Source organism: Lagenorhynchus albirostris, chromosome 11 (assembly GCF_949774975.1).
Source record: "Lagenorhynchus albirostris chromosome 11, mLagAlb1.1, whole genome shotgun sequence".
NCBI lineage: Eukaryota > Metazoa > Chordata > Mammalia > Artiodactyla > Delphinidae > Lagenorhynchus > Lagenorhynchus albirostris.
In genome coordinates this window covers 37,790,716-37,815,544 of record NC_083105.1, presented here as the reverse complement: position 1 = coordinate 37,815,544, position 24,829 = coordinate 37,790,716, and the positions used below count along the sequence as shown (strand labels likewise).

General features: G+C 35.3%; 1 protein-coding gene across 5 annotated transcripts in view; it reads left to right on the top strand.

The window, feature by feature from the left end:
* ACSS3 (acyl-CoA synthetase short chain family member 3) overlaps positions 1-24,829 on the top strand; it is a 147,767-nt gene that overhangs the window by 52,015 nt on the left and 70,923 nt on the right. For all 5 annotated transcript variants that reach the window (XR_009543339.1, XR_009543340.1, XM_060165113.1 and 2 more), the window contains exons 4-7: positions 2,733-2,867; positions 5,370-5,510; positions 17,428-17,508; positions 17,589-17,684. Coding sequence is in view for 3 of the 5 variants with exons in the window: in XM_060165113.1 (XP_060021096.1) it covers positions 2,733-2,867; positions 5,370-5,510; positions 17,428-17,508; positions 17,589-17,684 (453 nt within the window). In the remaining 2 variants the exon portion in view is untranslated. The remainder of the gene's footprint in view (positions 1-2,732; positions 2,868-5,369; positions 5,511-17,427; positions 17,509-17,588; positions 17,685-24,829) is intronic.

The following is a 24,829-nucleotide window of genomic DNA, read 5'->3' as shown; positions in this document are numbered from 1 at the left end:
CTAGCATGGGAGGCAGGAAAGGGTAAAAATTCATTTAAAGGACAGCAAATAGACCAATGTGATTGAAGAGGGAGAGAAGGTGAGCTTGAAAAGGCAGTTATTGTCTGAATTGCATCCTGTAGACGCTGACCGGTCAAATTTTTGAGCAGGTGACTGTCATGTTTTAAGCAATGTTAAGAGGAGGTAAGTCTTGCAATATGATGTGAGTGGGAGAGAGGATAGAACGAGAACCTTTGGTAGGTGGTCTCTTTGTGAATCAGTGGCTAGTGGGCAATGTGCAGGAGAGGAACAGCAGTGGGAAGATTAAAGAAGGAAGGTCATTATGGGAGTAGGAGATGACTGACCTTTATAGAGTTTTATAAGGCCAGGATGAGAAACATTCTTAACAAAAAAAAGGGAACTAATATATATTGAGGGTCCCCAGAGTACTAGGCATGAGGTGAGGTTTTACATATCTGACTTCATCTGGTAATAGATCAGTTATTAGAACTAGGAAGCTGGTTTGCACACTAACTGGCTGGATTCTCTTTTTTCTCTCTTTTTAAAAACATGTTGAGTTAGTGCTTATGAAGGGAAATCTAGGGGGAAATATCAGTCACTGATCTGCAAATCAGTGGGCGGTTGGAGACTTCCCTGAGGAAGCTATAGACTCTGGCTTTTCAGCTACAGAAATCTTAAACACCATTTGGGCAAAGGTATGATATATATATTGTTTCTTTTTTAAAAGATTTTATACGATGTGGGAAAATTTATATCTATATCTATATATATAATAAGAATTTATAAAACTCATGCTGTATCACTGGAGGAGTTTTCATCCATAAGACACACACACATAGACACCTCCCCCACCCCCAAACTTGTTAAGGAGTTTAGGCAGTAAGTGCATATTCTTATGGGCGGGACCATTGAGCAAGTCAAATTAATGGCGAGGAGATGGAGGTAGAGATACATACCGTAGATATTTGGATGATAATTGAAACCAGGGATGATTTTGATGTAATTTTCAACTAATTAGGCCGAAGAAAAAGTTTTATTTTAACAGATGAAGATGGGAAGAATGTAGTCCACTTGAGATGGAATAAAACCTCCAATAAAAGGCTCTTAATAGAAATGTGAAAGGGATTGTTTTCTAGAGGAAGAATCTAATTTTGACTTTAAATTATTCAATAATTATTTATAATATTAATATTATAAATATAAATTATTAATATAAATTATCAATAATTATTAAATTATTCAACTTTTGATATATTCTATATATGTTTTTAATTTGATGTGTAACTTTCATTTATTCAGAATTTAAAATTCTAATCTTAGGGAATGTTATCTGGAGTTATTTTTGTCCATATTTCAGATATTAAAATGTGAATTATATTCAAATGTCTGACCTTTAAAAAAGGATACAAGATTTACTCTTTCATTTCTTTCCTTTTAAAAGGCAGCTTGAAATAGTGGAAAGAGGAAGATTCTGAAATCAGTCAGTACTGGCCCTCTTTCTAACACTTCTAACCTGGAGCAAGCTATGCAACTGCACTGAGCCTCAGCTCCATGAATATTAAATGACATTAAAAACCAGAAAGTGCTATATATGCATATATTTGACATTATATAAACCTTCCCTAGATGAAATGTATTGTAACCAGAAATCAAAATTCAGGAATAGGTGCACTATGTTGGACTGATTATCTTTCTCCTGAGTAATTTATTATCTGTTTCCTTTGCTTTGGATTTCTTCGTGAAGAAACAGTGTACTTAAAAGAATAAAGATATGTTTGTTTTGCAGATTAACGAGAATTTTGGTTCAGTGCCACAAATATTTGTTGAGAGCTTATGGTATGGCAAGCATTGTAACAGGCATAGGAGACAGGGAGGTAACAGGGTCCAAATTTGGCCTGGGAGAGCTTCCTGTGCAGAGGTGGGGACAAAGGAACACTTTGACTATAGTTGGATATCTGAGGCCTGCTCAGAATCTACCAGGGAAGGAAGATTGATCCTAAGCCTTTTAGCTACACCTGTGCATATCTTGAAGAATGACTAGCAAGTTGTCAGGTAAAGAAGAGTGCCAAGTGTGTCTTAATGACGGGGGCATGTTCAGGTTTTGTGGGGCTTGAAACTTAAATGAGGGCCCTTTTAAGAAAAATATGACAAAATGACAATATAAAATTTGGTGAAAAAGAGTATGTATTTGGAATGAGAAAATAATCATAAAATAATTATTGGAGACTCAGGTCTCTTCCTTCTGAGTTCTCTCTAGGTGTTCAAGCAGAGATGCTTACATAAAAAACCTTAGAAATGCTTCCTAATAGCAGTCAGGCTGGGTCTTCCCCCGCTAAGAAATGCTACAACTTCAGCAACAACCAGCTGTTATGCAGGCCTCTGCAAGTGAGGGGGCCCTAGGCTTCCGTTTCACTGGTTCATGGCAAATTTACATCTACCTGATTTAATGAATTCTTTCGAAAGTATTTTTTAAAAGCTCATGTTTATTAGCCAGAAGCATCATTAAGTGTGGAATTCTGAACAGGTAAGTGAGATTTATGTGGAAGTGGTTAGGGCTATAACATTTAAAAATAGCTTATTGGTTTTCAGGCCTTTTATTTAATAGAGAACAGAATCATTCAAACGTTTCTTAAGAAATGTTAAATTGTCAGCCTGCATCTGAAATATTGTGGTTACCTTAATCAGGATGGTTAAGCTTTCTCATGTATTTATTTACTTATTTTTCATTGTAGCCCAAGGTCGTTGTTACAGCATCGTTTGGCATTGAACCTGGAAGGAAGGTAGAATACATACCACTTCTAGAAGAAGCTCTGAGAATAGGACAACACAAGCCAGATAAAGTTCTCATTTATAATCGTCCAAATATGGTAATCTGAATATTGAATTTGGTCCTTGCTTATGGTGATGTGCTAAGGATGCCTCTTTTTGACCATTTGAAAGGAACGCTTGATTTATAAACTGTTGAATATACAATACTTCAGGAATGTCACTATTTTTGGCAAAAAAGAATGATATTTTCTGTCATTATAAAAAACGAGCTTAAAACAAAAAGATTGGAACATAGGAGTATCTGTAATATTAATGAATTAGAATGAATGTGTAGTCTATTGTGGTGTCCTTTATTAATTTACATTATAACTATAATAATAATACAGTTGACCCAGTGCGGGGGTTAGGGACAGTGGCCCACTGGGCAGTTGAAAATCTGCTTATAACTTTTGACTCCCCCATAAACTTACCTAATAGCCTATTGTTGACTGGAAGCCTTACCAATAACATAACCAGTTGATTAGCACGTTTTATGTATTATATACTATATTCTCTTACAATAGAGTAAGCTAGAGAAAAGAAAATGTTATTAAAAAAATCATAAGGAAGAGAAAGTAGATTTATAACTATATTTACTCATACCATAAGTTTATGTCATCTGTTTACAAGCTGAATTGTCTATCAGTACCTGCATCAATATTGGCTTATATGATACAAAACACTGTAGATGTTCTACGTATTGCAACACTAAACATCAAAAATGAAAAGATAATGTGAAAAAGAAATTCACAGAAAAGATAATGTGAAAAAGAAATATTTAGGTGTAATGATTCATGCATTGATAAAGAAGAAGCAGCAATATGATTGCTTCATGGTAGCCCAGCCTACACACTAATGAGTGAATAATTATACAGTTTTTATGGCATATGGCATTACAGTAATATTCATACTACAGTATTAGTGGTGGTAAACTTACTTTCACTGAGGAACTTACTTTCACAAGTCTTGCCTTGTGCCTACTAACAAGTTCGCCAACTGTAAACTTCCTGATGTGTCATCTTGAGCTTAGTCAACATTTCATAAAATAACTAGATATGTACTGGATCATAACTAGAATTAAATAGCTATAACTCCCCACTAGAGTAATTTTTCCATAAGCCACTTCTTTTTTCTTCATCTATCTGGCTTATTTCATTGGCACCATTTTTAAAGAGGTCTGTCTAACTTAAGATTTGTCTGTCTAATTCATGGCTCTATTATTATAAAGTTTATAACACTAGAGCTTGGTTCTAGGAACATAAAAGAAAACAAACATTTCTACCATATTAGTCAATAATGTAGATGGAGGAAAACTTGGATAGCTTTTTGTGTATGTCTCATACTCTCATTAACTTCAAAACTGATTTTTGTTCTTGAAAAAGCAGAAGTAGATTACTCCTCCACCCCTGAAAGTTATTTAATATTCTCTCATTTGGAAAAATGGCCGCAGTATTACTCTTAAATGGCCCTGTATAAAGAGAAATTTTATTGGGTTAGTTGAGATTTCATTGTGAAGACAGTAGTTCCAAAGTAAAAGAAATAAGTTGTGAAAAATAGAAGTTAGGTCCATCCACGTCTCTACAAATGACCCAATTTCTTTCCTTTTTATGTCTGAGTAATATTCCATTGTATATATGTACCACATCTTCTTTATCCATTCATCTGTCAATGGACATTTAGGTTGCTTCCATGTCCTGGCTATTGTAAATAGTGCTTCAGTGAATATTGGGGTGCATGGATGGACCTAAAGTCTGTCATACAGAGTAAGTCAGAAAGAGAAAAATATTGTATATCAACACATATATGTGCAATCTAGAAAAATGGTACAGATGAACCTATTTGCAGGGCAGGAATAGAGACACAGAGGTAGAGAATGGACATGTGGACACGGGGCGGGGGAAGGGGGAGTGAGATGAATTGGGAGATTGGGAATGACATATATACACTAACATGTATAAAACAGATAGCTAGTGAGAACCTGCTGTATAGTGCAGGGAGCTCAGCTTGGTGCTCTGTGGTGACCTAGATGGGTGGGATGGGGGGATGGATTGGAGGGAGGTCCAAGAGGGAGGGGATATATATATACATATAGCTGAGTCACTTCTTTGTACAGCAGAAACTAACACAACATTGTAAAGCAACTATACCCCAATTAAGAAAAATAAAGTGTGTGTTTCAGGTCAAAAAGAAAATAGAAGTTAGCTTATAAAGGTGTTAGTGTACATGCATTTATAGAAGCATGAACCTCTGTTAGTTAAGCTCTGACTGTTGATGAAATCATGCCTGCATCATATTGAATTTCTTAAGGATATCTCTAGGTTTGAATAAAACATTTTCGGTTGTAAGTTTAGTTGAAGCCAACATCAAACTATTGGATTTTTTTATGAACATTTATCTTAACTCGTGACCCTGAAATACTGAGTCATAAGTCTGATATTTAGTGCTCTATAGGCCTAGATTTCAGTCAGATGCTCAGACTAATGTAGATTTAGCTACTCTCCAGTGTTCTCCTGATATAATCTCCTTTGTTCAGTGCATATTCCTATATTTTTGCTTTGTAGGAGCCGGTTCCTTTGGCGCCAGGTCGTGACCTTGATTGGGATGAAGAGATGGCAAAAGCACAGTCACATGACTGTGTTCCTGTTCTTTCCGAACATCCGCTGTATATTCTTTACACATCTGGAACAACGGGGTTGCCAAAGGTATGCACTATCTTAGGGATAGTGGCAGATTGTTTTGCACTGCGAATATTTGACTACTGACTGAAAGTACTTTATATCTTAAAGACATATTGTGTCTAAATATATAAAAATATTCATTATGAGAGATTACTACAAGCAACTCTATGCCAATAAAATGGACAATCTGGAAGAAATGGACAAATTCTTAGAAATGCACAACCTGCCAAGACTGAATCAGGAAGAAATAGAAAATATGAACAGACCAATCACAAGCACTGAAATTGAAACTGTGATTAAAAATCTTCCAACAAAGAAAAGCCCAGGACCAGATGGCTTCACAGGCGAATTCTATCAAACATTTAGAGAAGAGCTAACACCTATACTTCTGAAACTCTTCCAAAATATAGCAGAGGGAGGAAAACTTCCAAACTCCTTCTACGAGGCCACCATCACCTTGATACCAAAACCAGACAAGGATGTCACAAAGAAAGAAAACTACAGGCCAATATCACTGATGAACATAGATGCAAAAATCCTCAACAAAATACTAGCAAACAGAATCCAACAGCACATTAAAAGGATCATACACCATGATCAAGTGGGGTTTATTCCAGGAATGCAAGGATTCTTCAATATACGCAAATCTATCAATGTGATAAACCATATTAACAAATTGAAGGAGAAAAACCATATGATCATCTCAATAGATGCAGAGAAAGCTTTTGACAAAATTCAACACCCATTTATGATAAAAACCCTGCAGCAAGTAGGCATAGAGGGAACTTTCCTCAACATAATAAAGGCCATATATGACAAGCCCACAGCAAACATCATCCTCAATGGTGAAAAACTGAAAGCATTTCCACTAAGATCAGGAACAAGACAAGGTTGCCCACTCTCACCACTATTATTCAACATTGTTTTGGAAGTTTTAGCCACAGCAATCAGAGAAGAAAAGGAAATAAAAGGAATCCAAATCGGAAAAGAAGAAGTAAAGCTGTCACTGTTTGCAGATGACATGATCCTATACATAGAGAATCCTAAAGATGCTACCAGAAAACTACTAGAGCTAATCAATGAATTTGGTAAAGTGGCAGGATACAAAATTAATGCACAGAAATCTCTGGCATTCCTATATACTAATGATGAAAAATCTGAAAGTGAAATCAAGAAAACACTCCCATTTACCATTGCAACAAAAATAATAAAATATCTAGGAATAAACCTACCTAAGGAGACAAAAGACCTGTATGCAGAAAATTATAAGACACTGATGAAAGAAATTAAAGACGATACAAATAGATGGAGAGATATACCATGTTCTTGGATTGGAAGAATCAACATTGTGAAAATGACTCTACTACCCAAAGCAATCTATAGATTCAATGCAATCCCTATCAAACTACCACTGGCATTTTTCACAGAACTAGAACAAAAAATTTCACAATTTGTATGGAAACACAAAAGACCCCGAATAGCCAAAGCAATCTTGAGAACGAAAGAAGGAACTGGAGGAATCAGGCTCCCTGACTTCAGACTATACTACAAAGCTACAGTTATCAAGACGGTATGGTACTGGCACAAAAACAGAAAGATAGATCAATGGAACAGGATAGAAAGCCCAGAGATAAACCCATGCACATATGGACACCTTATCTTTGATAAAGGTGGCAGTAATGTACAATGGAGAAAGGACAGCCTCTTCAGTAAGTGGTGCTGGGAAAACTGGACAGGTACATGTAAAAGTATGAGATTGGATCACTCCCTAACACCATACACAAAAATAAGCTCAAAATGGATTAAAGACCTAAATGTAAGGCCAGAAACTATCAAACTCTTAGAGGAAAACATAGGCAGAACACTCTATGACATAAATCACAGCAAGATCCTTTCTGACCCACCTCCTAGAGTAATGGAAATAAAAACAAAAATAAACAAATGGGACCTAATGAAACTTCAAAGCTTTTGCACAGCAAAGGAAACCATAAACAAGACCAAAAGACAACCCTCAGAATGGGAGAAAATATTTGCAAATGAAGCAACCGACAAAGGATTAATCTCCAAAATTTACAAGCAGCTCATGCAGCTCAATAACAAGAAAACAAACAACCCAATCCAAAAATGGGCAGAAGACCTAAATAGACATTTCTCCAAAGAAGATATACAGACTGCCAACAAACACATGAAAGAATGCTCAACATCATTAATCATTAGAGAAATGCAAATCAAAACTACAATGAGATATCATCTCACACCAGTCAGAATGGCCATCATCAAAAAATCTAGAAACAATAAATGCTGGAGAGGGTGTGGAGAAAAGGGAACACTCTTGCACTGCTGGTGGGAATGTGAATTGGTTCAGCCACTATGGAGAACAGTATGGAGGTTCCTTAAAAAACTACAAATAGAACTACCATATGACCCAGCAATCCCACTACTGGGCATATACCCTGAGAAAACCAAAATTCAAAAAGAGTCATGTACCAAAATGTTCATTGCAGCTCTATTTACAATAGCCCAGAGATGGAAACAACCTAAGTGTCCATCATCGGATGAATGGATAAAGAAGATGTGGCACATATATACAATGGAATATTACTCATCCATAAAAAGAGACGAAATTGAGCTATTTGTAATGAGGTGGATAGACCTAGAGTCTGTCATACAGAGTGAAGTAAGTCAGAAAGAGAGAGACAAATACCGTATGCTAACACATATATATGGAATTTAAAAAAAAAATGTCATGAAAAACCTAGGGGTGAAACAGGAATAAAGACACAGACTTACTAGAGAATGGACTTGAGGCTATGGGGAGGGGGAAGGGTAAACGGTGACAAAGCGATAAAGAGGCATGGACATATATACACTACCAAAAGTAAGGTAGTTAGCTAGTGGGAAGCAACCGCATAGCACAGGGAGATCAGCTCGGTGCTTTGTGACCGCCTGGAGGGGTGGGATAGGCAGGGTGGGAGGGAGGGAGACGCAAGCGGGAAGAGATATGGGAATATATGTATATATATAACTGATTCATTTTGTTGTGAAGCTGAAACTAACATACCATTGTAAAGCAATTATACTCCAATAAAGATGTTAAAAAAAAAATATTCATTATGTTTAATGTCAAATGCTTTGTCCTTATTTCTTTCAGAATCTTCACAATTATCAGCAATATTCAATTGCTTTAGTAAGCTGTTAAAATTAATATATATTTGATTGAATATCAGTTGGTTTAATAAAATTTTATAAAATATATTTTAAATGAAATATTTTTATTTTTTAAATTGAGGCATAACCTTCATACAGTATGAAAACTGATTTTTGATTTAGAGAAATTCAATTCATCGTTAAAAATGCAACTTTGAGAATTGGCCTAGACAGTCTGAACAACAGGGAATTTATCCAGGGGATTGAACTATTTGATTTGCAGCACTGAAGACACTCAGGGGTTTTTTAAGTCTTTTACCCTGAAAGGTGTTTTCACAAAACAAAGTCAAAAGTGTCAATAATCCTGAATGTGTCAGATACCAAACAAATACCACTTTTGCCTAGTATCTCTAAATAATACTGTTTTTTCATATAAATTCATAAAGACTTGTGATATCATCTTCCTATTAATCTTTATTAAGGAGTTCAATATTCATTGAATCATAGCAGGCAAAGGGACTTTTACAATCACTTGAATCCTATAGGGCATTGGCCTCTTTATTGATATCGGACCTCTGTAGCATCAGAATTCTGAAAAATTACCTGCTAACACTCTTAAACTAGTGATTATGTTAGTTTAGATGTAAATAAAGGAAAATTAAGACTTAAGACGTTTTATATAAAATTCACTTGCTTGTGAAAAAGAGAACGTTTGGTAGAGGGATATATTTTCTCGGAGTACAGAGACCATGTTTTATTACATTTTGTTCTACCATCGTGTTTTATATGTAGTTGGTACTCAAATTTTTGTTGAGTGCATAAATAAATTAATGCATATACCTGAAGATATTTGTGTTGTTGTAAAATCAAAGCCCTATGATTATTTTAAGAACTCTGGTCATCTGAAAAATAAATATTTCTTATATTGCAGACTCTAAGATATGTTTGTATAAGCAGTCCAAAGGATCTGCTGGATGCAATCCTTACCCTTCACTTTTTGCAATCCTGCATTATGCACATAGAGTCCAAATGAACGTTTGGCTGTAAAATAAAAGGGGACTCAGCAAGTTATAATCTAATATAAAAGTATCAGCATGAGATGAAACCACTGACCCTGAAAACATAGTATAACCTAACCAAATAAAAAAAATCAATTTAGCTCCTTAAAAGCCGGAAGGAATCTTATAAAAACTTTTCTGCCACCTCAAGACTGAAACTCACTGTGGCCTGGATGGGGATCCTCATGAGAGGGCCGAAGAAGAGCTTGTCATCAACTCAAAGCTGACTCAGCTAGTGTAGTAGAAATAAAATAAAAGTAATATACAGGGCATTAACTCTGAAAAGTGGTGGTTCCAGATAAGGAAGAAACCTAGCTATTCCAGGTTTTCTCTGGGTCAAGGAGTTCTTTGTGGGATTCCTAGATGCCCAAACTGAAGATTGTTTGATGTTTTAATCATCCTCATTTTCCTTGTAATGTAGTCCCATCCTGAAGATAATCTATTTCTATAGATTGGAGAAGGATTTAATTGTTCGGAGATTAATTTAGAATTTAATTGTTCGGAGATTTCTGTTCACATTGAATTTAGCTCAATTCAGTATGCATTATTGACTGTTCATTAGGTGCTAAAAGAGATAAAAATATGAGTAAACCACAGCCCCTTCAGCATAGTGGGATTTTAATATATATCAACACAGATAAGGTAAGATAGTCTGTGATCCTTGCCCTAAGAGGGCAACCCTACTTCTTGCTTTCTTGAAGAAAAGATGAGATTGGATGGTGTCTGAAGGATTAAATTCCATTAATGCAACAAAGATTACTGAGCACCCAAATATATATCTATCTTTTAGAAGTTTACATTCTATGGCTAGACACAGGAAGTAAACAAAGAACTATACAGTCTGTGATGTGTTATGAAGAAAAATAAAGCAGGGTAAGGGTGATAGAAAGAGTGGGAGTGCTGTTTTATCAGGGAGATGTCAGGGAAAGCACTTGACAGGGTGACTTTTTTTTTTTTTTTTTTTTTTTTTTTTTTGCGGTACGCGGGCCTCTCACTGTTGTGGCCTCCCCCGTTGCGGAGCACAGGCTCTGGACGCACAGGCTCAGCGGCCATGGCTCACGGGCCCAGCCGCTCCGCGGCATGTGGGATCTTCCCGGACCGGGGCACGAACCCGTGTCACCTGCATTGGCAGGCGGACTCTCAACCACTGTGCCACCAGGGAAGCCCGACAGGGTGACATTTGAAAGATGAATAGAACTTCTTCATCAGGTGACATAATAGGGAGGAGGGCATGTGAGGTAGATTGGGTCGACATAAGCAAAGGCAGGAGCGTGTAAGGAAGGTTCCAGGATGGCTAGTGCATTTGGTGCAGATAAAGAAGAGAAATGGCCAGATATATAGGCAGGGGCCAATTGCTTAAAACTGAGCCAAGAAATTTAGTTTATATACTGTATGTAAGGAATGGAGAGCACTAATGCTTCTTAAGAAAAAATATGAAGGAAGGTAACCCTTGCAACATTTTGTTGAGAAGATAGGCAAATACACATAATGGAAACTAGGAGATTGGTTTTCCAGGCTGTGTTTAGTTTAGGACCTTACTTAGGACAGCAAACTTATTAGGGAACAATCAGATTTGGTTCAAGGATAAGAGTAAGGCAGAGGAGGAGTCCAAGACCTTGAACCTGAGAACATAGAAGAGTGGTTTCGAACATTTACTAAAGTAGAAACAAAGGAAAATGGTTTGGGGCTGAGAAAACTGGGAGGTTTTGGACATATTGAGTATGATGTATCCTTGGGACATTAACATGGAGATGCCCAGCCAGTAGCTGGAAGTGAAAGTCTGGGTCCAAGAATACATCTGGATTTGCAGATAGACCCTTGGAACGTCATTGGTTGTAGAGGAATGGTGTTTAAATCATGGGAACGGGTAGGTTTTAACAGAGTAGGACATGCAGAATGGCAAGACAAAGTAGTCGTTTCTCAAGGTCTTTCAGAAACATTTCCTTTAACCCTCCAGTGGACTTTAGAATTTCAATTGCATTGAAATTATATGTTGCCAACAAATATTTATGCCACTTATTTTATTCTACTTTTTAATATATTACTTTTTATTTACTTATTTTCATAACATTGCATGTTCTCTGAGGTCTTAGAATATACTTCATACATCTTTGAATCCACTCTGGCACTAACCTTAGAATGGGGCCATGGTAGATCATCAGAATATTTGTTAAATAATCTCCTACTTTTCCAGTTAGCTCCCAGATGCCTTTTTTTAAAATTAAAATATAGCTGATTTACAATATTGTATTAGTTACAGGTGTACAGCAAAGTGTTTCAGCTTTATATATATATATATATATGTATGTATATATTCAGTTATGTAGATATATATTCTTTTTGTAGATTCTTTTCCATTATAGGTTATTACAAGATATTGAGTATCCAGATGCCTCTTTATTCATAAGATTCTCACTTCATTTTTGGTAGACATAATCAGAATTAATAGGATCTGAATTTTTAATATTGCGATTCCCAGAATAGAAGTACAGGAAAGATGAGCACACAAACATTTAAATATAAATTTCATGTCATCATATAATTTGTTTTCTTGATCTTTGATCTTCATGAGGAAAAATAATGTTGTGAGCCCATAAAAATATGCTGCTTAAAAATGCTCATTTCTAAAAAAAAAAAAAAAAAGCTCATTTCTCATAGGCACATATAAGACACACACAATGCAGTCTGTTTTTTGGTTAGAATTTTCAGATCTATCTAGGGCATATTTGCGTCTCTGCATCTGCCAACCCTGGATTTGTCAGGTTGTTATATGACAGGTTAATCTGTTAGCTGCTGCACATATTCTAGCAACCACAGCTGAGCTGCTTTGCATACATTTCTGTCCTGTTGTACACTTTTATCCTGTTTGGTTTAGGTACCTATATTCAAGTTACTTCAAGGAACTACACAATAGAAGAATCCTCATCTGGATGGGGTGTCGTTTTGGGAGTGGGAGATTTAGTGATGGTCATATTTATCTTCTTCCGGCTTGCTGTCATGGAGGTATGGAGATAACCAAAAAAAAAATGAGTGCCAAAGGAGCACAGGGGAAAAGAAACCAAAAGCAAAGAATTAGAAAAGAAGGCATGACAGGAAAGTGGTAGATAAGTCCTTTGTCCTGATGTGAATTTATATAATTTATGTTAACTTTTATTCCTATGTGTTAGGTGACTTATTCATATTCTATACTGTAGAAAAAAATAAGAGAAAGTCAAATAAAAAAACCTGTGAACTTTTTTTTTTTAATCTGTGGTACAATTCTTGCAGTTAAAATGCTGAATTTGCTACACCTTTGCCCCTTATCTCACAGTTGCTCAGACCAATAAAAAATTATACTGCTGCTAAAGTATCCTCCATAGAGGCAGCTTCAGAGTCATTGTCTTGTCTACAGCAAGAGATTTTATGTTTGACAAAATATACCGAATGGAATCATTCCATTTCTACTAATATGATTCATTAAATTCTGAAGGTTTCAAGGGTTTCTCTTGAACAAAGAAGAATGTTTTTAAAAAATTATAGTTTTCATACATGTGCTTATTCATTTAACTGTTAACTCTTTTAATCAGTCAGAAAATGTATTAACTGCCTATTCTATGCTGAAGACACAAAAGCATTCTTATGGTGCCCAGAGTGGTGGAGGAGACTTAGCAGTAGGTGCATGTTGTTAGTGCTCAGAGGCTTAGAGAAGTTTGCAGGTCTTGGGGCCATGAAAGAGGAGAGAGAGGCTTTTAACACAAACCTAGTGGGTGTGGATGGCTTCCAGAAGAGGTGACACTTTCACAGTGTTGTTAAGTGCTTGTGTGATCAAGTAGGAGCTAACCAGGTTCAGAAAAGGGGTGAGGGTCCATTCTAGGAAGAGGGGATACCACCTGTAAAACCACTATGAGAGCAAGAGTATTGTTGGTTTGTTGGAGTTTTTAAGTAAGCAGAACCATACCTCATACTTTTCAACTCACTGACTCCAACTGTTCTTTGGTGATAGATTTCTTTTCTTCAGGTAATATTTTTGTTTCCTCTTTCTTCTTGTTTTGCTTTTACGTAATTTGCCAGACTGAATTGAAATGTATATATCAACATACATACAAAGCATAGGCATATACACGTGTACATATAGACATATATGCATATGTATTTACATATGTATGTGTGAATGAATATCTATTTTATGTATGTAAATATGTATATTTGTCTTGTATAAGTCTTTACTACAGAGTAGGGTGATAGAGGGGCTCAACTTAGGAAGTATGAGGTTTTGTCGGTTACTCTATCTAGACTTCTCTTACCTGAATAGTTTGAGATTTGCCATTCAGATTTTTATAGATCTATTAAAAAACATTTTAAAGACTCGCAAACTCTTAATCTTACCACACATCTTAAACTTCCTTTCTCTTCTACTACAACTGATGTTATTTCAACTGTATTTTTTTTTAATTGTGGCAACCAAACAGTACACATTTGATACAGACATGTTTTCTGTTTTATGTTAATGGCCCCATTTACAATATTTTGTGGCTTTCCTTGTCTTCAAAGGCAGCTCATTAAACTGGAAATCATAAAGAACCATCTGTGATAACTGCCGTCCCATTCCTGGATGATGAATAATCAGCCTTTAGTTTCACTCGTATGGACTGAATTTTTAAAATACCCATATACATTAAAAGTGTTTTGTTTAAAGAGCACCTATCTATTCTGAGATAGAATTCACTTTCATGTATTTATTAGGGACATGGAGTGTTAGTCCCACCTGGATGTTTTTCAAGTTCTCCAGAAGACTTGAAGTATTATGGCTGATCCTACAAAAACTAGAGCAGTGTATTGGCAGGTTACGGGACTTTTCTGAAAATATATTAGATCATCTATCTTTACTTTTAAGGTAGATAGTATAAGTACATAAAGTAACATATTCAAAAGAGTGAAATGCGTCATGCTTGTGTTTTAGGGGTAAGCACTGATGCTGAATATTTATATCTCATACTGAAGATTTCAGATATACTTTAAAATGCCATTTTTTGTTTCTGATTAATTTTGCATACTAGAGTATAATGATTTGTAGGTTTTTCTGAGCATGGTTTATGTATTTTCGGAGGCTGAACAGGGTTTATCTTTTGCATTTTAATTATCATTACCTGGAAAATATGATTACAAACAAGAAATGCTTTATCATCTTAATGTTAGTCACATATTAATATTATAATAAAGAAACTCTCTTCTTAAAACTAATCTTTCAGTTTTTTTACTCTTGAACTTCTTATAAAAGATCTACATGGAGTATATGAAATTATGCAGTTTTATTTTCTACACCATACCAAATACCCAGTAAATTGAAAACTGTCATCTGTTATTTCATATTGATAATCTATATTAATGAATAAAAAAAGATGTCTGAAGAAAAATTTTATACTCATTCTTTAAAAAAATAAAAATAAGTGGATATCAAAGACCAATGATAAACAGACATGACTTTTCTGTCTCCTGTAGCTCCACTTTAGTTGTTTTAATGAGAATGTTCAATGATAACCTCTAAATTTTTAATATTTCTGCCTTTTGTGTGGTATTAGCACAGGGAAAACTTTTTAAAAAAACAGTAATTGCTAGAATTAAGGAAATAATTTTGTTAGGAGGACATTAAATTCTAACCTGTATAATTTTATATACTTCTTCATGCATGGTCTCATTTTTAAGTCTAACTTTTTGGGGTCAAATGGATTTAGGTAGCCACCATTTTACAGACAAAGCAACATTGGTAAATAACCTTTAAAGAAGGGTTCACTTGAGAGGCAAACAGGAATTTGATAACCTATCCTTTAAAATATCTTCTAAGTTTTACAAATGAATTACTACTCATTTATTTTCTCCTTAGCCTTTTATTCCTTTCTATAACTTCCAGTTGATTAATCTTACCCTCATTTAATATAAAAATTTACCCATTTATAATGATATTTAGAATTATTTATAAATATGACCTCTAAATGCAGGGACAGGCAGGTGAAGAGAAATTCTAAAACATCTTAAGTGAAATCATGACTGACATTAATTATCAAATAATATGGATAGCATATTGTCTATGAAAAAACTTCACATTTTATCCTCTACCAAACGAATAAAAAGTTTTAGAAAAGAGTGTTTGCAAGTTGATTAATATCAAATTCATCAAGGTATTGAACTATAGGAAAAGACCTTCTCAATAGGACAAACAAATTAGCAAAATGCGTGGAAGACCATACAGCATATACTCGGTAAAGAGCTGCTCAGTTTACGTGGGAAAATGCATGTGTGAAATTTACTGGCAGGGGCTTAGGATTTCTAATACTCCCAAGGTGATCAAGAGAGCTAACTGCATGCTAACCATGTCATACAACCTAGAAAGTACCCATCAAATGCCAACAAAGTTGCCTGTGATGTTTGCCAAGAGACCAGATAAAATGTATTCCACAGCTTGATACCTATGTTTTATTAGTGGTACCTGAGGAGAGCAGCAATTTTAGTAACAAACAGAAAGTCAATTTCTTTTTCATTTCCTGATTCATGTATGTGTGTTACAGTTACAGAACTGTGCCAAAAAATGTTCAACTAGTAGCACGTTCGTTAATTAGGACCATGTGTGCCCTTTCAGGTAAAATAATTATCTTCTTCACAAAGCAATTCTAGTTGCTCTACTGAGAGGTGCTTGAAAATACTTGTGAGTGAAATATAACATATTTCTTAGCAAGCATTCACCTTCTTGCTCTGAATATTCACATCATTAAGTCTTTTTGAGCCAATGATGATTAATGTTTATAGTGAAGCAATAAATGAAATTAATTATTAAATTTACTATCAGTTATTATTTATGATAACTCTTGTGCTCAGTTTTCAAAAATTAATCTTGTATTAACATTGAATATGTTCACTGTCAAGGATAGCTGCTAGAAACTATAGTACCGTGGTGTAACAATCCCTACTTTTGCCCAAATGTAATGTAAGGAAAATCTGTCAGCCTTAGATCCAACTCATCAGGATTGATTCCTCAGAGTTTGAGAATTCATCACTAAAGAACTGCTCAGCTCTGATACTGTGGTAGTGTGACCACAAGGGTAGCATTGTATGAAGGATCCAGTTAGAATATGACTCTTTCCTCTAAGCATCCTGTTATTATTTAATAATATTAAGGAATAAATATCCTTATAGTAGTCTGTTTCTTAGGCATACAGCTACCTTTGACATTTCTGTGCACTTAATTTTGAGAGTTTCCATTTTTGTTCCGGAAATATGTGTGAAAATGTAATTGTTGAAAATTTCATGCTAAGTCTTTGATTTTTTTTTTTTTTGGCCGTGCACAGCGTGCAGGGTCTTAGTTCCCTGACCAGGGATCGAACCCATGCCCCCCACGGTGGAAGTGCAGAGTCCTAACCACTGGACTGCCAGGGAATTCTCTGTAATGTTGATAATTTATGTTACCACTGTAAATTTTTTTTATTGCATGTGATTCCATGAAATCATGTTTTCTTTAGAAGGTTCAGAATGGTCTGTGAGAATGGATTCTGCAAATGGACTAATATAGACAAATTATTCTATTTTTATTATTGGAGGAGCCAAAGAAATAGTGATTCAGATACAATTATATGAAAGCCAGAGTTATTTATAGCTTATAGAATATGAAATACTCTAAACAGGAACTTTTTTTAAGTGGACAGTATGAAGAGAGAGAATCTTTTAACACACTGTCTATTGATTTTAATTTCACCTTTTCTCTTTAGGGTGTGGTGAGGCCCACTGGAGGATACGCTGTAATGCTTAACTGGTCAATGTCTTCTATATATGGACTTAAACCTGGAGAGGTAATCATGGTTTTAAATTCACATTACATGACATTTCTCTGGTTAAGATATATGTATTTTATTATCTTCTTTTTGTTTAGGTGTGGTGGGCAGCTTCTGACTTAGGCTGGGTTGTCGGACATTCCTATATCTGTTATGGACCTCTTCTACACGGAAACACAACAGTTTTATATGAGGTAATAAAATAAAATTAGTACTACATATACATAATATTATTTTACTAAAAGTTTTAGAGAAGTAGTCCTAAGTAGGAAAAGAAAATTGAATGGGGGCAGGGGACGTTTTTATATCTTCTTCCAGTTATTTCATAAGAGAAAGAAATATATATTTAGAAAAAAATAAACAACTATTTAAATTGTGTTGAACAAAGACATAAAAATTATATTCTGAAAAATATTCACTAACAAGCTTGATGTCTATCACTTTCTAGAAAATATTACTAGACTGATAGTGATTTAGAATCTTAGAAAACAGCCATCATAAAACAAGCAACAGAGATTCACCTCTTTGTGTTCTTATAGGATTAATGGATTTCAAATACGTGGTTTCTTGATTTTAGCTAGACATTTTTGGTAGTTTCTGATGATCGCTATATGTATAAGGGAGAGAGTCATAGACTGATCAGATTCATAGCTGAATAAATGACTGCTTTAGATTCTGTTGCATGGACTAATGTTACCTAGGAATAATATTTTTGTGTGTATATTAGAAAATTCTGCTCTTATGCCTATTCTATTTAATTTTAGCAAATGCCTTATACAAATATTTAAAACACATGCCTATCAGATATGTAGGAGATCAAAATTTGAGAGGGACAGCAAAATGATGGTTTGCTAGATCAGTATACAAATGATCTTGGACTTTTGGGACAAAAAACACAAGATGGGAAAATATGGAAATCTTTACAATCTTATATTTATATTAAAAATAATTGCAAAAATGAAGTAAGGGAAACTTGAGTTGGTTGCAGTTTATGTGGTTAAATCCCTGTGTATTATGAGTTCAAACATGAGCGGTTGATAGGATTGTTTTAAAAAAATACTCACCATATGCAATGTTATAATCTTATTTTTTCACACTTGGAAAACTGTGTTCAGTTTAATGAGGAGGAGAAAAAAAATCATTAACTTATTAGAAAGAATTTGGATGAAAGGGACCAGGGTGAAAATGTCATACAAGAAAGAGATGAAGGAATTGTGAATGGTTAGTCTGATAAAAATAATATATTTAGTGTGCATATATGTTAAGTATCTTTTGACATTTAAAGAGTTGCCACATATAAAGGAAGTAGTGTAGTAATTGTAGTAATGTGGAGTTCCAGAGACCTATCTTTTGGAATAATCAGAGAAAATTTAACTGTCCGTTAGTAGAATAGGGAAGTTCTCAAATAGGAGGCTCTCTTTCACTTAAAGTCTGTCAACATCAAGAAAGAAATTTGAAGATGGGAATTTTATATGCGAGGTGTGGATAATAGTATTAGATGATGTCAAAGTTCTTTACAATCTTAAAATTCTTTAACTCAATGATTCTGAAAAAATTAGAGACTATTCTTGATCTTCATGGAAGTCTTCTAGTCCCAGTCACCATTTAAAGACATGAGTGTTTCTTCATTTTCAGCTGGCTGGTTTTCTGTCTCTGAATGCTCAGAGATACTAAGGCAGACTTTGACACAAGTATTAAACCATCATGCACTTCTCCACATATTTTATACTATGCCTTTGTCCTTTGTAGACTTAACATGCACTGTGGTGTTTGTAATAATTAAAACATAAAATAATCTTGACACATCTATCCCATACCAAAATCCTTGCAATAGAATAAATGTTTATTAAAATAATAATTCCCCTTGAAGTAAACAAAATAAGCCTCAACACTGAATACTTATAATGAATTATGAAATTGCTAATATAAAGTGACAAAGCCAAAGGTGCCATTATATTGAAAAGTATTTATATTTATAAGTATTAACCTGCCTTTAGAACTGAAGTACATGTAATTTTTGTGCATTTACCATTGGCCTTTTTTTATTTCTCAAGTTTATTTGAAACATGACTTTAACACCATGCAAGGGCCTCCGTTGTTTGTCTTTATCTTGGAATGATGTGCTTAAGAACATTGCAGATGCTCTAAAAGTATTTGTTGTACAAAAGAGTGATCCTTTTTTTAACCTTTTAAACCTTATCTCTGCACTCTGGTTTCTTTCCTGCGACTTGTAAACATCTTCAATTCTCTCTGATCACAAAACAAAGTCTTTTAGACTTTTGCACATTTCTAGCTATCCCATCTTTATATTCTTCTCCACTAAGTTCCTTGAAAAAATACACTTCCCATACTGTGTGAACTTTATATTCTTCCAATTATTGTTCATCTCACTGAAGTCTGGTTTCTCTCCACATTGCTTTATAAAGCTGCTGTATCAGAGGTCAACAGTGACTTCATAAATGACAAAGTCAAAGGGCCCCCTTCACTTTGATTTTATTTTTTCTCTCAGTGGCATCAACCCTGCTGACTGAAGGTAATTCTCTCTGTTTTCTTGAGCCCCCTGCCCTTTTGCTATTGTCCAGGCTGTTTCTTTTGCCTGGCATGACTTTCCCTCTGTCTTTCCTTGTTTGGTTAATTCTACCTATCCTTGTAGACTCTGATTAGATGTAATCATCTCTTGGAAAATTTCCTCATAGTCTTTGGCTGTGCTCGGTTCCCCTTTTGTGGTTCCGTTGCCCCCCCGAGCATATGTCTGTTAGTGAGCTGACCACACTGTCCTGAATTTATACCTAGTAAAGTGTGGGGACCTCAAAAGCCAGTCTCAGCATAGTGCAGAGTACACAGTAAACACTTAACAAATGCTTATAGAACTAAATTGTATGCTACTCCTCTGTTCTCTTTCTACCTCTCTGACAGCTTGTCCTCTTTTTCCTTTCTTGGTTTCTTTTACTTTGATGCTAAACATTGGGGATTAATAGGGTCTTGTTCTTAGCCCTCTTTTCCCATTCTGCTTATATTTCCTGGATAATCCCCATGCAGTTGGATTTGAGTATTACTAATTAAACCAAGGCTCCCAACTCCTCCTTTCTATATCTGACCTTTCTGCTAAGCATCAGCTTATTATTCGGCACCTTCAGACGGCCCAGTCATCCCTTATGCTCAAGACAATGTGAAATGAACTCACTATCTCCTCTCTTCCCTGCAAAGACATTGCTTTCCATATACTCTACAGTGTTGTTAATGTTACCTGCATTCACTCAGTCATCCAAACTAAGAATCAAGAAGTGATTCTAACTTCATTCTCCTTACATATCATAACCTATTGCTCATTACATTCTACTGAATTTACATTTTAGTACCTATCAAAAGTGTCTTCTTGTTTCCATGTCTCCTGCCATATGTTCAAGGCTGATAATTTAGCTAGTATGTTGTTGACTGGTGTGTATTCTATGGTTGGCTTCTGATCTCACTTGTGTGGTGCCTATCCTTTCCAGTTGTATATTTCAGATAGCCACTCTAGAGAATGTTCTAACAAATACTTCTGCCTTCAGACGTCCTCCAGGCCATCTCTACCCAAACTTCAATTTCTGAGCTCTCCTCACTTACAGTTATCTATCTAAAATGCAAAGGCCAAGATTTTTCAAAGGGTTGAGTTCTGCCTCCACGAAGATAGAGATGATATACTTTTCTCTATTCCTCCCGCTAAGTAGAACTAAACATTTTAGGTGTTATGTCTAAAACAAACATAAGACTGAAAGGTGGAGAAAAGACGGAAAACTGTCTTTAGGGACCTTGGGACTCAAAAAACAACATAATGATGAGAACTTGGGTTTTACTTTTCCTTCATATGTCTTACATTTGTGTCTGAAGAAGCTGGCAATCCAGAAATGCCAACAACTGCAGACCAAAAAACAAAAAAAAAACCTCCAAGAAGAAAAAAATAAAGCCTGATCTCTCAAGCCAAAGAATTAGGAAGGAGCAGCCTAAGCAAGACTTAAAACTTTTAGATGGCTCTACCCCAGATAAATGCCACAGAAAAATCCATAATCCCACCCCCACCACCAAACAGCAAAGGCTAAGTGGGAAGCTTAGACTTCCAAAATTGTCAGGCTTTAAGGAGGAGCCATAACCCTCCCTCTTCCCACAGGGTGGTGTCAAAGGAGTTTGACTAGGGAGCCAAGATTTTCATCCCTGTTAGGTTGTAATGAGGACCCCTTGAACTTGCAATGACAGTAGAGACCAAATAAGGAGGCTGGACTTACCTTCCTCACCTATCAGTAATGAGGTACCCCTTCCATTCTCCATTGGGATGGATGGGGTCAGTGGAGGCCTAGTAGAAAGTCAGGACTTTCACCAGCAATAATAAGACCACTTGTCTCTTCCCTGTGGTGTCAGTGGACACCACGTTGGGAGCAGTAACAGGGAGCTCTCACCTTGTCCAGCCAGGGAGGTGCCATTGGAAGCCTACCGTTAGAACTAGAAGCAACCCAGCAGTAATGAAGTGCATCTTCCCAATTGGGTATCAATGGAGGCCAAATGAGGGACCTGGATTTCTACCCTTACCTCTTCCTTCTTTGCTGGAGTGAAATCTAAGTAAGCCACTTTAAACAAGATTTAAATATGAGTCAGTCTCATAATATAGTACAAAAAAATGTCCAGGATTTGATGAAAAGATCATTCCTCATACCAAGAACTAAAACGATCGCAAGCTGAATATGAAAAGACAGTTGATAGATATCAATACTGAGATGACAGAGATGTTAGAATTATCTGACAAAGATTTTAAAGCAGCTGTGGTAAAAATGCTTCAACAATTGATGATGGACATTCTTGAAACAATTGAAAAAATAGACAGTCACAGTAAAGAAATAAAAAGTTCCAGCAAAGATATAGATGCTATAACGAACAACCATATGGAAATTTTAGAACTGAAAAATACAATAACCAAGATAAAAACTCAATAGATGGGCTCAGTACCAGCATGGAAGGGACAGAGGAAACAATTAATGAACTGGAAGAAGGAACAATAGAAATTACCCAATCTAAACAACAGAAAGAAAATAGACTGAAAAGAAAAAACTAACAGAGCCTCAGGGATATGTGGAATGATGACAAAAGATCTAGTACTTGTGACTTCAGTCATGGAAGGAAAGGAGAAAGAAAGTGGGCCTGAAAAAAGTACTCAAAAAAATAATGGAAAACTTCTGAAAACTTCTCAACTTCTCAGATTTGGCCAAAGATATACATCTATAGATTTAAGAAACTGAGCAAACCCCCAAACAAGATTACTCTAAAGAAATCCACATTCACACAAAAAAACCTTAACTTCGTGAAAATTGAAGGCAAAAGAAATAATCTTGAAAGTAGTGAAAGAGAAAGGATACCTTATCGGTAGGGGTAAAACCGTTTGAATGACAGGATTTTTTCAAATACTAGGGAAGTCAGAGGGAAGTGACAATGTTTTTCAAGTGTGGAAAGAAAAGAACTGTCAATCCAGAATTCTATATTCATCCAAAATATACTTTGAGAATAAAGGAGAAATAAAGACATTCTCAAGATGAAGAAAAATTTAGAGAATTTGTCACCACTAGGCCTCCCCAAAAAGGACAGCCAGTGGCCAGTAGTTAATGATAAAAGACTAAGTACTTCCCCTGATGTCTGAGAACAAAGCAAGGATGTCCACTCTTACCACTCTATTCAATATACTCCTGGAAGTTCTAGCCAATTTGATAAGGCAATATATGGAAACAAAAAGAGAAACATATCAGAAAGGAAGAAATAAAATTGTCTTTATTTGCAGATGGCATGATTGTCTATGTAGGAAATTATAAAACATATTTTAAAACCCTAAATTAATAAGTGAGTTCAACCAGGTCTCAGGAGACAAGGTAAGCATACAAACATCAATTGTTTTTCTCCATAATAAACACCTTTGGCTACAAAAGAGCAACATGAGGAGTCCTTGTAGAGATGGAACTGTCCTTTATCTTGATTATATCAATATCCTGATTGTGATATTAAACGATAGTTTTGCAAGATGTTACTGATAGGGAAAATTGTATTAAGGGTGCACGACATATCTCTGTATTATCTCTTACAATTCCATGTGGATCTACAATTATCTCATATAAAAAATGTAACTAAAAAGTACAAAAAAGGCTTCAGGGAACTCCTGTCAAAGAACGTAATTCAAACTCATTTGCACGATACAAATGATCCATGGTCATCTGCCCTTTGCCTGCCTCTAAAGTCTGTCTCTTGTTCCCGGCCCCTAATTCAGCTTCCCACCCAACAATCCACTCCTACTGGCACTTACATGAACAGAACTGCCAGGGACTAAGTTGTTTCCTCTACTAAAATTCCACTTTTGTTCTGATCACGTAGCCGAGTGGTTCTTTTTCTTAAGGGATCAACTTAAATTACATCTTCTCTCTGATATTTTCTTTGCCTTCCTCAGGCGGATTGAAGTTCTTTATGCTTCTGTTATACCATCTAGATTCCTTTGATCTTGTAAATACAGTGCTGTGATACTGTAAACTCCTTGAGGGCAGGGAATGTTTGTCATTTATGTACCCCCAAGGTCCAGCACAGTGCCTTTCAGGAAGTAGGTAAAATTCGTTGTGTGAATGAACCATTTCTAAGCAGATTGATTGACAACTTGAACATGCAAAATGCTGGGAAAAAACTTACTTGCTTGATTCATTAACACCAAACAAAGGTATAGAAGAGTCCTGACTTGTCACTAGGACAGCAAGTGAAAAAAATCTTTATTAACCTCCACCAAATAATAGTCCCACATGTGTCCCAATTTTAGTTGGATTACCAAATTAATATTAATATGATTTTATTTTAGTATTATTAGTATTTTTTATTTAGGAAACTAAAATCTCCCATTAAATAATAAAAATACATTCTTTACATAGTAAACAGAATAGTTTAGTAGATCATTCATATCTTCATAGGATTACCTTTTCTAAAGAGAAATAAAAGCATACAGTTGACCACAGTTTTATTTTCATTCTTAATGAATTATAGTATTTCAAAGCTATAAATGAGGTAGACAGTGAATTGGTATCTGTGATAATATTTTTCCTTAATGATATATTTTAATTTAACAAAAATTGATATTCTGAAGTATTAAGAGATTTGCAGTTCATTATGTGCCCAAATCATCTCGAGTACAGCAACCAGTTCATAAAACATTTCTTTTTATTAAATGCAAATGGTTCATGATATCTTATGAATAAATGATGAATGAATCCTTTTTTTCTCAGCAAAGTTAAAAAAAGTTATATTCTGGATTTTAATACAAATCTATATTTACAGTGGCCGAAAGAAA